The 16704-nt window shown below is 41.2% G+C and overlaps 1 protein-coding gene across 3 annotated transcripts in view; it reads left to right on the forward strand.

Annotated features, from left to right (window-relative positions):
• The window catches only part of LOC114647313 (tolloid-like protein 2), a 339436-nt gene that overhangs the window by 138227 nt on the left and 184505 nt on the right, over positions 1-16704 (forward strand). For all 3 annotated transcript variants that reach the window (XM_051923412.1, XM_028796002.2, XM_051923413.1), the window contains exon 2: positions 6347-6457. In XM_051923412.1, the coding sequence (XP_051779372.1) occupies positions 6347-6457 (111 nt within the window). The remainder of the gene's footprint in view (positions 1-6346; positions 6458-16704) is intronic.

Consider the following 16704-nt stretch of genomic DNA (forward strand, 5'->3'; position numbering starts at 1 on the left):
TATCTATCTATCTATCTATCTTAGAAGGCTGGCGTCCTTCAACATCTGCAATAAGATGCTGCAGATGTTCTATCAGACAGTTGTGGCGAGCGCCCTCTTCTACGCAGTGGTGTGCTGGGGAGGCAGCATTAAGAGGAAAGACGCCTCACGTCTGGACAAACTGGTGAGGAAGGCAGGCTCTATTGTTGGCATGGAGCTGGACAGTTTAACATCTGTGGCAGAGCGAAGGGCGCTCAGCAGGCTCCTATCAATTATGGAGAATCCACTGCATCCACTTAATAGTATCATCTCCAGACAGAAGAGCAGCTTCAGCGACAGACTGCTGTCACTGTCCTGCTCCACTGACAGATTGAGGAGATCGTTTCTCCCCCAAACTATGCGACTCTTTAATTCCACCAGGGGGGGGGGGGGTAAACGTTAACATTCAACATTATACATAGTTATTGTCTGTTTTTCACCTGCATTATTATCATTCTTTAATTTAATATTATTTATTGTATCAGTATGCTGCTGCTGGAGTATGTGAATTTCCCCTTGGAATTAATAAAGTATCTATCTATCTATCTATCTATCTATCTATCTATCTATCTCCTACAAGCGAACTATGATTCTTAGCGCAATGAGAGAAGTCGCAAAATCAACCAAAATGTTCAAGCAAATTATAGAAACAAAAAGATCTAAATCCGTTAAATTGATCTCTCATTCGTTAATTAAGCGGAGTTAAGGTTACGCCCCGAGGCAGATGCATGAGTGAGGAAGGCCCCGCCCCCCTCCCTGCAGCCTGATGAGTATCTCTCAGATTTGTGCTAATAAATCGGTACCACAACTGAACTATGATTCTTAGCGCGATGAGAGAAATCGCAAAATCAATGGAATGTTCAAGGAAATTATAGAAAAAAAACCTGATCTAAATCTGTTAAGTAGTTCTCTTGTGAAAAGCGGACAGACATATGAATGGGTCAAAAAAACTGTAAGAAATTTTGCGCTTAGACCACAAAATTTTTATAACCATTTCTTAGCATGCACCTATGGACTAAGGGTAACCTACATTCCAAATTTCAAGTACCAAGTCCTCATGGTTCGGAAGATTTCATGATGAGTGAGTCAGTGGTATTTGGCTTTTATATATACTGTATAGAAGATTGCAGCTTGCAGACAACAACATTTTTTAGTGCAAACAAAATAAAGGGCATTTTCCATCCTTCTTTTCCAATGAGCTACTGTCATTGATGACAGACTACCTAATTCAAAGTGTGAATCTACTGCCACAAGATGGCAGCAGCAACAGCATTATAGTGCAATAGTAGTGACACAGCATTGTATACAGTGATGCAGCATAACAACATTTATCTCTATAGCACATTTTCCTACAACAATGTACCTCAAAGTGCTTGACAAGATGCCAAAGAGAAAGTTACAAGAAAAGAAAAACAATTAAGATAAGGTAATAACATTAGAGAATAAGTAATAACAAAACAAAGTAGGGTCAAATGGCTGGTCAGGTCAGAAAAAAATCAAAAAAACACTCCCTTTAGGCTGGAGAAAAAAAAACAAAATCTGCAGGGGCTCCAAAGCCAAAAGACCGATCAAGCCCCCACTTGGGCATTCGACCTAACATAAATGTTCATAAATTAAAGCTGTTAGCTTTAATTCTTCACATGATAGGATTTGATAAAGTTGGTCTTGTGGACAGCTGAGACACCTGCCTTCATTCCTTCAATGTGGGGGGCTGCATGGTGCCTTGATCAGGTGGTGGTGGAGAATAGTGGGGATTAGTAAAGATTGCAGATCCCTGATGAATATGATAATTCTACACCGATACAGTCTATCTGGAATACAACTGAAGTGTAGCTACGATAAAGACATTTTAAAATAATGGGATTTTAGCAGTTTTTTTTTCATGTTCTACAGAATTAGCCTGGCAAATTTCTATCATTAAAGTATTATAGATTTTAGGTACATAACAGCAAAAGGCCACCCCACAACTTCTTTTAAGCTTGGCTCTTGGAATTATAAGCAATTATAATTATACGACTTGGAGTGTAGGGTGACAGATATTCCAAAATATAGGACGGGGTGAGATTATTTAAGGCTTTATAAACTGTTAGTAGTATTTTAAAGTCAATTCTGAACGACATGGGTAATCAATGTAATGATGCTTAAACTGGTGAGCTCAGATTATCTTTCCTAGTTAAGATGCTGACTGCTGTATTCTGCATTATTTGCAAACACTTGATGTCTGTCTTAGGTAGTCCTTTTCGGAGTGCATTACAGTAATCTAATTAATTAAAACTAATTTTTCAGCGTCTTGTAAAGTTATAAAAGGTCTAACCTTTGCTGTATTCCTTAAGTGAAAAAATTCAGTCCCAGTAATCTGATTAATATGTGATTTAAAGTTTAGGTCAGAATCAATGATTACCCTTAAATTCTTTACCTCTACCTTGACTTTTAAGCCTAAGCGATCAAGTTTATTTCTGATTGGCAAATATGGACATAGTGAGACTATCAGTAAAAAATATTTTTTTTTTTGCCATATACGTAATCTAACCTAAACAACAGTTAAAATATCTGGCTACGCCACCCAGTCTGGGAACTCTAGAATTTATTTTAAAAAGCTGAAAAGTTTATTAATAAAATTCTTAAACTAGATCTTAACATTTAAGAACCTTTTAGAATTTAAAGATAATAGTACACAGGTTTCTTTAAATTGGGAGTTGAGTAAACACAATGAAAAACACGACAGCAATTTCAACAAAAACAATGATAACTTTTATTACACCAGATTGTCTAAAATCCATCAAGAAGATAAAAGCAAATAAGATTCTAAAAAAATATCATTCGTGAATACCTTTTAAATTAAGAGCACATAGTCTGCACTCTAAAATCCATTGAAATGTAACAGTTGAGGTTTCAACCTTTGGTGGTGCGAAGTCCAAGTTGCACACTGTGTTACCACAATGATTTGTCTTCCAACTATCCCAGTAAAACACTCTGTTCACCCGACTGCTCATTTCCCAGCAGAAGTCTTGCTACCTTGCTTGAATCCCTGTCGGCGTCTCTTCCTCGTGGAGTGAGCGTTCTCTTTCACTTTCGGGTACCTCGTGTTGCTAAGACAACCTAGTTTCGCCCCACTTCTGGTCCGCCAGCTTCGATAGGTCATCTCGCTAGTCTTCTATCTCTCACTGCACCCACAACCGACATCTCTCTGGTGAAACTGTCTCTTCCTCCCTAGGGTAGGTGACACCGTTCTCCTGTCCTGCATCTTGTTAGCCACGTACCTTCAACTGCATGCAAGTCCCTGTACTCTGTGGAAATGAACTTGCCAGCGCTCTCGGTGGACCGTCTTTTTCACACCACCCTCTGGCCTCTCTCCGTCCCTTCTGCTTAAGCTGTCTCTCTCTTCGTAACATTTTGAACTCTGCCCAGTAGTATGTAACTTCTTCAGTCTCTGCCTAGCCTAGCGAGTGCTCCAGAGATGTTCGGTTGACTCGTTTTGTTCAGTTTTTGGGCACACATCACCAGCTGCTAGTATCCCCTTGTGTGCCTTCATAGCCTGGTTGTACTGGATGGTGTGTTTTTGCTTCAAGTTGCGAAACAAGTTTATTGTTTTTCTACCTTTAGCGGTAAGTTTTCTTGCATATTTTCCAAAGTATTGTGCTTTGTTGGAGGTCTGACCTCTTGTAGCCAAGTCATTTCCATACTGTTGAAGTAGCTCCCTTTTTAGGTACTAAATCGTCATCAGAAGCTGATGTGCTGCTCTCCTTCTCAGACATGGTTGGGCTTGTGTCGTTGTTGTGTGCACTAGGGAACATAAATGCATCTTGGTGTTGCTATATCGTGATATCTCAAGAGGACCCTTTTTTTTATTTATTATGTACAAATTTATACCGTTGTTATTGTGGACAATATGATGTGGCACAGCCCTACTGGTGCATCTCCCCACTACTTGTCTCACTTTATACAAATGACTGTACTTTAGCCATTTGTCTGTCAAATTTCTTAAATTTGCAGATGATTGCAAACAATGGTGAGTCCATATAAAGATTAGAAGTGGAAAATCTGACATTGTGGTGCAGACATAATAATTTTATCCTTAACATTAAAACAACTCAGGAGATGATCACAGATTTCAGGAGACAGTCACCCGCTCACCTATCACTTGTATGAATGGCTCAGCCGTTAGGATGACAGAATCATTTAAGTTTCTGGTCATTGTACTGTCATAGAACCTTAATGCATGTGATGTTATTGTCCCACTTATCATGAAAGCCCATCAGAATGTTCTTTTTGTGTCAGCTGAGGAACTTCAATCTCTTTCAAGCCATATCGGTCCAGTTCTACACGGCCATCATCGGGTCCATTCTGACCTCATCTCTACCGGTCTGGTGTGGTGCTGCCTCTGTTCAGGCAAAAGCCGATCATTAAAGCCTGTGAAAAGACCATAGGCTGTAACCTACCACACATTCAAGTCCTGCATGAGTCCAGGGTAAGAAGAGCGCCACAAAGACCATTGCTGATCCAACTCACTCAGGACATCACCTGTTCGAAACGCTTCCCTCTGGCAAATGTCTTTGTGCAGTGAAAGCTAAAAGAACACGTCACCCGAACAATCAGGTCTGACCTTCCACTCAGTGTCTCTGTATACCTTCACACCAGACTGCCTGGACATTTTAATCATGCAGTCTCTTTATTTTTTGTATTGCTGTGGTTTGCTGCATCATATTTTATCATTTTATATTTTATCTTCTTATATTTATCCTTTGTATTCTGTGTTGTTTTTGTATGTTACACCAACTCTATCAAGACAAATTCCTAGTTCACATTAGTATACCAAGCCAATAAAGTGAATTTTGATTCCCCACAATACACAGGTGAATTCTTCATAGCCCTCCCCCAAACCCACAGTTCCCAAGGAACCCAACAAGACTGCCCTTTCATGCTACAAGTCCCAGGGACCCCCTGTGGGTATACAAGCTAGGCGCCTGTCAGAGGAATACTGCCACCCGGTGTGCTGGGGGACAAATTGTTCCTGAAATCTGTTTGTCTCTCATCCTGCCCTGGGACAGAATTCAAGGACCATCCTAGCCCAGGGGTGGGCAAATTCATTTCTGGAGGGCCGCAGTGGCTGCGGGTTTTTATTCCAAGTTGCTTAATTCGAAAATAATCCTTGCCAATAATTACATTTCATGTCTTGTTAGTGCTTTAACTCTGCTATGTCAAGTCATTCTCATATCCTTGATTTTTTTTTCCATTCTAAGGATATCATCCAAATACTTTGAAGTGTAAAACGGATGGGAAATTCTCAATCCTTCACTTTTTTCTCTTCTCTTTCCTTCCAAGTATTTAATTAAACCAAATAGTGCACGATAAATACACACAGGTGTAAAGGGTAACAAGCAAAATGGATAACTGCTGCTTTCTTTTGTCATTTGCATCTTATTGCTAATAAGGAGCAATTAAAAACCAAGAATGCAGCTGTTTAAGACTTAAATAAGCAACAAGGGTTCATAATCTTAACGAGGGAGATAACTAAAATGAAGCAGAAGTGTTTCTAGAGCAATAAGTGCTTCTTATTAAGCAATTGGGTTGGAACAAAAACCTGCAGCCACTGCGGCCCTCCAGGAATGACTTTGCCCACCCCTGTCCTAGCCTGCTTGCCATCCATCCCAGCTGGGTAGGACATCATTCCTGACCTCGGAGTCAGGATGCCAGTCCATCCAGTCTGACACTTAACACCTGCTGTATTAAAATTAATAGCAACATTCAGAAGCAATGTCAGAGTTTACTGTTTGAGTAAACTCGCTTTGACTAGAACTGGAATCTAAGACGCAGTCACAGAGTCATTTCTGAACAACTGTCAATAACACAACAAATGGCGTTCTTCTTCACGCGCTTCAAATTCTGACTGCCCATACATCACCTGTACTGCTGCTGCTCTTCATTGAAGATGAGTAAACTTGGTGTCATGCGTGTGGTTAGTGATGGACAAGTGATATCAGAGATGACAGTTATGGAGTTAAAGAGGACACAGTCCGCCAGTCCAGAGACCGGAATATTTCTTTGAAAGAAACAAAGAACAAATATTTTTTTCATAGAATTTAATACATTTCACGACCTGTGTAGCCCACAGGGACTTGGGTTAAAGCATAGTTTAGCTCTTACGGAAGTCTAGCAATACTAATTCTTACCTATTATCCCAACCACCCACAGCATGGCCCTCGTGTTCTAGAGGGAGTCGATTAACTTGCACTACTTGGCAAGTTGACCTTATGGGAAGAAAATGCATTCAATGGCCTGTCCTAAGCAAGTTTCTGATGTGCACACCTGCCTTTTTCTCTTTTGACAGTTGCTTTCTGGGGAGACATAGCTCTCGATGAAGATGACATGAAGTTGTTCCATGTGGACAAACCCAGCCCGTCATCAAAATTTGCAGCAAAGGCAAATGGGCACATGTCAGGTAAGTCAGTATCTCAGTGAAACATTTAAGAAGTTGTGTAGAGATGTCTGTTGGAAACCAGGAATGACATCATAATGGGTTTTTGTGACGTCTCTAGGCTTAAAAATTGAAGTACATGGCAGTGCCAGGTGTGATACTCCGGATGCCAGCCATCTTGGTGTTATCTGTCTTCCAGGACATCGATAGTCATGACCTGAGGATTAACTAATATAATGAAAAGACAACCATCAAGCAAAGTGCTTAGTGCAGTTTATTCACAAAGTATAAAGCAGTGTCTGGACAAAAGTGTGGTGTAGTTTAATAAAGAATGAATCCATAAAACAAGTAGGAGATAAAATCAATCAATACATAAATCCAAAAAAATATTCAAATCAATGTTAAAACACAGAGTTAAATATCAGGTTGTCTGCCTGTCTCCCTGTGCCCCTCTTTCCTGTCTTCTCTGCTTCCTGTCCCTGGCTGTCAGCAAGCGTGGTCATCGACTATTGGCTTTTATCCCAGCCACCTCAGCCGGTAACCCACTGGAACACCAAACACCATCCTTCAGCATCCATAAGATGACCCAGAAAACAATCGGCAGCTCCTCCTCCTCTTCCTCCAAATGCTCAACAGGAACGACTTGCCCCTGGAGCAGCACTCCTTTTGCTCCCTGCGGGGCCACCAACCTCCAAGCCTCCTGTCCACCACACCAGCTCAATCTCCTGATTTCTCTCAGCTGTCACTCCACACTCACCTCTTTGATTTACTCCCGTTTTTGTCTTTTTGTTTTTTCTCTCTTCTGTCCTGCTCACATTCCTTTTATACTTTGTGGGTGCAAGTTGTAACCAGCAGGGAGCGCCACTGAGCCCCAGACCCTGACACACTCACACCCAATCCAATCACAGGTTAAAATACAGTCCCTCTTTATTAATAAATGTTATCTCCACAGATCAAATGAAGAGCAACTTGTAGGGATGCTGCTAAATGTTAAATTCTGCGTTACTTTTTTGAAAGTAATTATTCTTCTTTGTATTGATCTTGAGTGCGTGTTTATGCAATAACATTGGTTGGAAATGTTGTGTCTTCGTTTATCTATTGGATCTCTGGAACAATGTCTTCTGTTTTAGTACTTTACTGCTGGAAACAAATTTCCCTCTGGGATAATAAAGTCTACCTAACCTGAGTTGAGAATCTTTTGTATGCTTCTGATTTACCATTCCCATACGCCACCTTGATGAGAAGCTGATGGTGGACTGAAAATCCATTTGATTTCTTATGATTTCTTTCTTCATCATGGCATTGCTTATATTTTCTTGGTCAAGGTTTTTAACTGCTTCACGTAGTTCTGTTTCTGCTACAGTAAAATTTGTTCTGTTATCTGAGCACAAGACTTTTAACTTGTCCTCTTCTGCAAATAAATCGACGTATGGCATTAATACAAGACTCAGTGTCCAGACTGTGTGCAATCTCAATATCCATCCATCCATCCATTATCCAACCCGCTAGATCCCAACTACAGGGTCAAGGGGGTCTGCTGGAGCCAATCCCAGCCAATACAGGGCGCACGGCAGGAAACAAACCCCAGGCAGGACACCAGCCCACCGCAGGACACACACACCAAGCACACACACTAGGGACAATTTAGGATCGCCAATACACCTAACCTGCATGTCTTTGGACTGTGGGAGGAAACCCACGCAGACACGGGGAGAACATGCAAACTCCACGCAGGGGGGACCCGGGAAGCGAGCCCAGGTCTCCTAACTGCGAGGCAGCAGCGCTACCCACTGCAACACCATGCTGCCAGCAATCTCAATGTGTAAGTGAAAATTACACCATACCTCTTGACCAGACCCTGAAAAGGTCCAAAATAATCAACTCCAACACTGCAAAAAGGTGGTTGGTCAGTTAACAACCGATCTTCTGGCAAATCTGCCATTTTTTACTCATCTTCTTCTGCATGTTGTGGTCTTTGAAACAATTTATCTGATAGTTGAGTTCACTTGAGGTATCTGGTGCAACTGTACAAGCATATAACTGCACCCACAATGTCCGATTTCTTTGTGAATGTACTGCAATATAAGAGAAGCAAAATGTGAACCTTTGTGGAGAATTGCGCAATGTTTAACTTCTTCTGGCATTGCAGCTTTGTTGAGTCTTCCTCCGACTTTCAGTATTCCATCTTGTATGATCGGGTCCAGTTTAAAGATCTGACTATTCTTTTTCACACTGCCCTTTTTCTTTAAATCTTTTATTTCTTCTGGAAAAGCTTCTGGATATTCTTGTAATCGAGGCGGATAAGCTCTGCTTTGGTTTTGGCCAAGTCTTCTGAAGAAATTGGGTTTGGTTTCAGTGTTAGTTTGTAATTCCTCATGTGCTCTCTGATGAGCGTTTTTTGCTTTTCTGGGTTACTTTCAGATTGACTGACTTCATACTTCTTTCAGTATGTCTTTGAACTTGAGAAACCAAGCCGTAGCTTTCTTTAAGCGTAGCCATTCTCAGAAGTAGGTGAGGATTTTATTTACAGATTCAATAATCTCTTCTTCACTTGTCATGATAACAGCACAAATTTTAATTTCTGGATTCAAAAAACAATCGGAAAAGGAAAACAATTCTCTTCCTTCACACTTGTCCCGTCAAGCCTCATCCACTTCCTCTGGACCCTGCCTGCCAGTTAAGATGATGCGGCCCCTTTTATTTTTGATTTCCTTATGTACTATACCTATAAAGGTACCAGTATGCAAAATTTGAGTTTGCTGGGTAGTTTAGTTCTTGAGCTATGGCCTTGTGAAATACTGATGAAAAAACAAAACCATGTCAAATTTGACACCCCTTTCCCCTTTGGCTCTGTCTTGGAAAGTATTGACTGTCCATCAAAATAATTTTACATGGTGTCACCTGATCATTTTTTCAGAACTCTTTGAGACTCATCATCCCATGATGTGCATGGGATTTCTGGAAAATCGGACATGTTTCCAACATCTTGTGGAATCCATACCATGAACAATTGAGGCTGTTTTGACAGAGCAAAAGGGGGGGCTCTTCCCAGTATTAGTATGGTGGTCCTTATAATTTGCTCAGTGAGTGTATATTGATGGATAACAAGAATATTTTTAATCAAGTCTACAGGCTGAGTGACAAATGATGACTTCATTTTGGATATAGTGAAGGTGGTCAAAGCTTTTAAAATTGTTGGAGATCTTTCTGCTTGGCTTAAAATTATGTTGTTGTTTATCTATCTTTATGCGTAAATCTGATTGTATTTAACTCTCACTTCTGTAAACCTGAGCACAAGGCAGACTCCATCTCTGGATGGGGAGCAGGTCCATCACTCACCCAAAGCTAATTCAGAATCTCTAGTTACCCCAACTCAAATGTATCTGAAATTTGGTTGGGATTCTACTGAGTATCTAATGGGGGGGAAAAACAGACAGACAGGAGAAGAACTTCCAGATCGCACGCATAATTTAACTGGATTCAGGATTTAAAACTTCAACACTTGACCCGTAAGACAGCAGAACTAATTCTAAAAAGCTTCCTGAAAATTCCCTCAATGACATTAATCCTGAGTGTCCTCCGGGCTCTGAATTCCATGTAAATACGGTTAAACCCGAATCATTAGAGCACCTTTGGGATCAAGTGGAACTGGATTCTCCACAGTATGAATGCATGGGGGAAAAAAATCTGCAGGAAGTGCCTGCAGCTGTCAAGTCAGCATGAACCAAAATCCCTAAGGAATGTTTCCAGCACCTGATCGAGTCCTTGCTCCAAAACATTTCATGGTCTTCACAGGATAAAAGGGGGTCCTCTCAGGTACTGGTTAGATGTACCTAATTAAAGAGGCCACTTGGTGTATGTGTAAAATGGTGTATGAGATTAGACAGACCATGATAAAGAGTTGAGGCCCCACCTGGTGACCCCATATAATTCAAAAGCCAAAAAAAAACAAAACAAAACAAACCAAAAACACAACAATTGCAAAGACTGTCTTTTCAGACAGAAATTTCACACTGAATTGATTTCCAAATGGCTGAACTTCCTGTAGGAAGAGGCAGGTCCAAGTGGATGGACACCAAAAGTGACGTCAGAGATGTTACAACTGACATTCATCTGTTCTGAAGAGGGAGGAAGAGAACAGGCATTAGAACACAGCGCCAACCCCTGGAGCGGCAAGTAATTACAATTACCAGAGTCCTTAAGCTGCCCCCTGTGTGCACACGTGCGTGACAACGGTTAAACAAACATAGTTAAAATAGAGCATACATGTTTGCATTTCTTTAAACCACAAGCCACAGGTAGGTGTTGATTATCGATTATTTAGTCATATTTAATGCTTTCTACATTGGCTTGCAGTTATACATAACATGGACAAATGTATTGGTACCCCGCTACAAAAAAAGAAGAACCCATAATTGTCACTGAAATAAATTAAAACCGACAAAAGTAATTGGCACCCATAATTGTTTAGTCCGTGTTTAACACTAGAATTACCAAAGCCTATGAAAAAACTCGTAGATCCGGCCCACCTTAAATCCCTTCGCACCTCTCCGTCAGCATCTGTTGTCCTGTAAATGTGCCGATAAAGACAAGCAGCAAGCAGCCTGCTTTTCCATCCCCCCACCACTGCAGAACATGCACAAAGTTCTCTCAGCTCATGTCTTGATTGATTATATGGGAGTGAATTGCTGGAGTTTTAGAGTTGAAATAAGAAATCGTTATTTGGAACACATGCATTTAATGTTTGTTCCGTTTCTACAATAATCTGTGTAAACATATTGTTAAAACAGAAACGTTTTTAGTAATAAATGACAAAATATAGGCATAAACTATATAATGAGTGAAGCCTGAAGTCCAAAGATCAAATAAACACTTTCACAAAAGGTTCAAGGACGATACAACAGTATCGTACAACAGTGGCGTAGTGGTAAGAATTGCTGATTTGTAGTCAAGAGTCCCCAGTTTGATCCTGACTGCCTCCTTTATTTACCGTTTTCAGTAGTGAGCTGCTCTTATTGTTAATATAATACAGTAAACACATACATTTGGTTTGTGTCTGTAACAGATGGTGTACATTTATAGTACTTGTAAAAGTTAGCTTTTTTTTTTCTTTTATTCTCTCGGTCACGATCACGATACATACTACCGCCCCAGGGATCTGACACTGTTAGTTTTTATTTGAAACTGGGAGTAACTGTAGATGTGAGTGGTGTTTTGAGACAATGGAACTGGACATTCTCTGATCTGGATGGATAAAAGCAGACACACAAACTCTGGTGAATCTGCCGCCTTTGTATCTCACCATCACTTGATTTTTTTTTTTTATTCAGTTTTATTGAATGTTCCTGTTCATGCTGAATTAGTATGCACCTTAAGGTCCATGATGTCAAAATCGCACTGACAAAAAAAACACAGAGACATAGGTATATATGATATTTGGAATTATTCATTTTATGACCTGTATAGTACATTTGGGAAAACATTGTGGCACAGATGCAACATTATCTCTTATATATATTTCTCTTCTGGTTCGTCCTGCTTCCACTTCAAAACCGGTCCCGCCCACACGCAGCTGACACGGCATTTCTCGATTCTTATTCGTCCTCTTCCATGTCATGCACTATACTGGCCTGCTGAGTGTAATACATCCAACAAGTACTCGAGGTGCTGCCACAACGGTAAAGTAGCTTTACCACCTTTGCGGGAACCACCTGTGTCTTTACAACAGCTTCTTACACAGCAAACATCAGAAGCTAAAAATTATCGTGAACACATTCGAGAATACAACTCTTTTCTAGCGTTTGCTTCCATGGGTGCACAGATAACTCAACCTCCTAGCCACGGACCATACTGTTTTAAAATACACGGGCAAATTTATCACCAAATCTCTCCACTATATGCTAACACTTCTACCTCTCCAGGATATGGACAGTTGTATGTTTTTGACACAGCACAAGAAACTGAAGTGCACTTACAAAATAAAGCAAACTCTGCATGCAGCGAAAATGTACTTCTCCAGCTAGATTCCATGCTCAGAACCATCAACCCCTTCTCTAAATCATACAAACACATGCATGAAATCGCTCAGTCCAATCTAACAGCATCTGCATGAATGGTTTTCAAGGAAAACCCTGGGCAGGATTTACAACAATACAATGCCCCGACATTGCAACAATTTTCGTCGGAGAAGATGTTGAAACACCTGCCAAAAGGGACATTTGCATCTATCCCATACACAACTCCTGCAAACAGATTTCCACGCTCAATATGAATTGCGATCCTATGGTTTACCCACTTTTATTCCCTTACGGAGACATTGGCTGGCACAAAGATTTACAACATGTTCCCCATTGTAAAAGAACCGCCAAGCGAATAAGGCTTACTCAATGCCAATTTTACGCGTACAGATTAGCAATGAGGAATACATTTAGTATTTTGCACTCCAGTGGCAAAATATTCCAACAGTACTTTGTACATGCGTATGTTAAAACAGAGGGCGCACGTCTCAACTATCTCAGATTACATCAACAAGATCTGTGCGTGGAACTATCAGATGCATTGCAAGCAAACGCTGAAAATAACAACATACGTGTAGGCAAAATGATCATATTACCGTCCACATTTCCAGGAAGTCCAAGATACATGCAACAAAACTATCAGGATGCCATGGCTATAGTACGTAAATTCGGAAAGCCTGATTTATTTATCACTTTCACATGTAATCCTGCTTGGCCAGAAATTCTACATGCACATTGCGTCTTTCAAGAAGTATTTATTTCTTCTTGATTTCTGAATTCCTTTCTCACCGTTTTCCATTCCTATTCTTACACCGCCGTATGCTACGGCAGGCGTCGGCTAGTTCATATTATTCATATTCATTCACATAACATCTTGTAATCAGTGACCACGTGTTTTTTTTTTTTTTTTCCCTTGATCTTGCCAGTCCCCGCATGTTGCTGTATGGTGGTGTTTCTTTTGTACTACTTCCTCAGAGGCAGATCACCTTACCCAGACTCCACCTCTCACTTCTGGTCTAGACAGACACACACTTCCATGCGTAGACATATATATAAGCAGACTGCTCCAGCTGGGTCAAGTTGATAAGGGGGCCTTCTCCAGACTGCATGTTTCAGGTCTTTCCATAGATGTTTGATGGGATTCAAATCAGGGCTCATAGAAGGCCACTTCAGAACATTCCAATGTTGTGTTCTTAGTCATTCTTGGGTGCTTTTTGCTGTGTGTTTTGGCTCCTTACCCTGTTGGAGGATCCATGACATGCAACTGAAACAGAGCTTTCTGACCCTGGGCAGGACGTTTCACTCCAGAATATCTTGATAGTCTTGAGATTTCATTGTTCCCTGCACAGACTCCAGGCGACTCGTGCTAGATACAGCAAAGCAGAACCAAAACATCAACAACAACATTTACAGTATTTATATAGTACATTTTCATATAAATAATGTAGCTCAAAGTGCTTTACATGATAAAGAAAGAAAAAAAAAGACAAAATAAGAATTAAAATAAGAGAACACTAATTAGCATAGAATAAAAGTAAGATCCGATGGCCAGGGAGGACAGAGAAAACAAAAAAACTTCAGACGGCTGGAGAAAAAAAATAAAATCTGCAGGGGTTCAGAGGCCATGAGACTGCTCAGCCCCCTCTAGGCATTCTACCTAACATAAATGACCTCAATCAGTCCTCATTGTATTCAGGGTTCTCATGGGAGGACTTGATGATGACGGTCATGCGGACTTCTGGTCTTTAATCCATCAATGTAGGGACATCACGGTGCTTTGATTAGGTGGTGGTGGCGCAGATCGCCACAGAAGAGAAAGTAGGGGTTAGTACGGATTTTGGAGCCACCATGAATAATAATAATAATTAATTGAATATAGAGCGCATCAGGATTTAACTAAAATGAAGTTATGAGAAAGCCATGTTAAAGTAATGTGTTTTCAGCAGTGTTTTAAAGTGCTCCACCGTATCAGCCTGGCGAATCCCTATTGGTAAGCTATTCCTGATTTTAGGTGCATCACAGAGTCTCTGTCATGTTTCACAGTAGGTCTGGTGTTCTTCTCTTTGATAGCTTCATTTTCTTGTCTGTGGACACAGAGCTAATGTCAGTTGCCTGCAAGCTCCAGTTTTGTCTCCTCTGTTCAAAGAACATTCTCCTCGAAGCATTGTGGCTAGTCAATATACATTTTTGCAAATTCCAGTCTGGCTTTTTTATGTTTTTCTTTCAACAGGGGGCTCCTCCAAGGTCTTCTTCCATTGAGCCCACTGTTACTCAAAAAATGATGGATGGTGTGATCAGACACTGTGGAGTCTTGACCTTGAAGTTCAGCTTGTGTCACTTCAGGAGTTGTCCTTAGCTTTTTGTCTACCATTTTCACTGTCCTTCTGCCCACTCAGGAGTTGATTTTCCATCCAGGGAGGTTGGCTACAGTCCCATAGACCTTAAACGTCTTAGTAATATTTGTAACTGTTGTCACAGGAACATCAAACTTCTTGGAGGTGGTCTTCTAGGCTTTGCCTTTAATATGCCTGTCTAGAATCTCCTCAGACAGCTCTCTCTTTGATTTCTCTGATTCGTGCTAAGTGGGGGACACATGATGAGGCTAAACAGCAAATTGACGAAGTTTCACCGATTAAATCGGCTGAATGACTGATTGCAGAATTGGAGATGTGTGATATGAATTTAAGAACACAGCTAGTTTGAAAAATCACTTAAATCTAATTATTTGTGATCTTTTCTAGGAGTTCCAGCAAATGTGTCCAGGCCATTTTGGAATATCTTTGTAAACTGAGCAATATTTTTGAGCTCTTGTCACACTTGCTTTGCTTCACTTGATGACATATCAGAGACATGCAGGTACATGGGGGACAATCGTTTTTCATTTAATCGATTTTCAGGGGACCTTTTCAGTGAGCTGTAAGGGTACCAACAAATTTGCCCATATCCGTATAATGTATATACAATTAATTTCATGGACTTCTGTGGCGGACGACTGGGTGCTTATGCCCAGTCGGGATGCCTGGAAGGACCGGGAAAGGGGTTATACCTCCCCTGGGTCACATGAGGGCAGCCGCCCTGGTCTGTATGGGGGGCCATGGGAACCAAGCATGGAAGCTCAACCCTATTGGGGCCCGTGGTCATCACTGCGGGGCACCCGGAGGATTGTGGAGCCCTGGATGCCAGCACTTTCGCCATACCTGGAAGTGCTGGTGGAAAGAATTCCAGGGACACCCGCAGTTCATCAAAGAGCATCTGGAGCACATCCAGGTGATTATAAAAGAGGCCTCCTCCCTCAAGCAGGAGAGCCGGAGTCGGGAGGAAGAAGGCATCGCTCAGAAGGACTGGAGGAAAGGCGGCCGGAGAAGTCCAGAAGGGAGAGAAACGGACTCGGAAAGGTGTTTGGTGCATGGACACTGTGATGTATGCTGGACTTTAAATAAAACAAGTGTGAGTTTGGGACATCCTGTGCCTGCCTATTTGTGTCAGGGCTGGTTTACCACACTTCTTAAACCACGGTGAAAGACGAGAACATTTTGTTTGTTTTTTTTTTATCATTTTTGAGAGATTTGCTCAGTGTCATGGAGTGAATCAGAGGCAGGGAATGAACCAACAACCTTGAGATTTAAAGTTCAGTGCCGTAACCGCTGACGCACACAACACTACTGTTAAGTAACATCCCAAATTTTTTAGAAATCAAGCACAGTTATAAAATAAAAGGCCATTAGAGGATAAACAGATAAATTTAAGATGGAGCCTTCACAGGTAGCAATCAGGGTCTGGGTAATTGATTACAGCAGGAGTTGTGGAAACTCATAAATAAAGAAACAGCAATTCAAAAGCCGCTGAGATCTGGTGGGTCTTCGGTCTGAGTTTGAACGCCAAGACAGATGGAGCCTCGCCACAGATCCAGGAAGGCAGTTCCAGAGTGTAGAAGCCTCAAATCACAATGATTATTTTCCACAAGTCGGATTAGGTATCATGCTGCGTTGGAACAAAAGAAAATAAAAACACACCATTTGCTTCGGCTTACATTTTTGTGGTGTGGTGACGGAGTCAAGTAGGTCATCAGGGCATGCCTTTCACAAGCGTTGCCGGTGTCATTTAGAGGCTCACTCCTCAGACATGACGTTTCCATGTTTGTCAGCAATCCCCAGAAGTCATCCTGGACACTATTAAAAGGAGTTTTAAGCCTGGCGGCTATAAATTTTGTGTTTATTACTGTTGTTGGCTGCTCATATCCTTTTCGAGCTGTGG

The sequence above is a fragment of the Erpetoichthys calabaricus genome, chromosome 2 (genome assembly GCF_900747795.2).
Source record: "Erpetoichthys calabaricus chromosome 2, fErpCal1.3, whole genome shotgun sequence".
Lineage (NCBI taxonomy): Eukaryota > Metazoa > Chordata > Cladistia > Polypteriformes > Polypteridae > Erpetoichthys > Erpetoichthys calabaricus.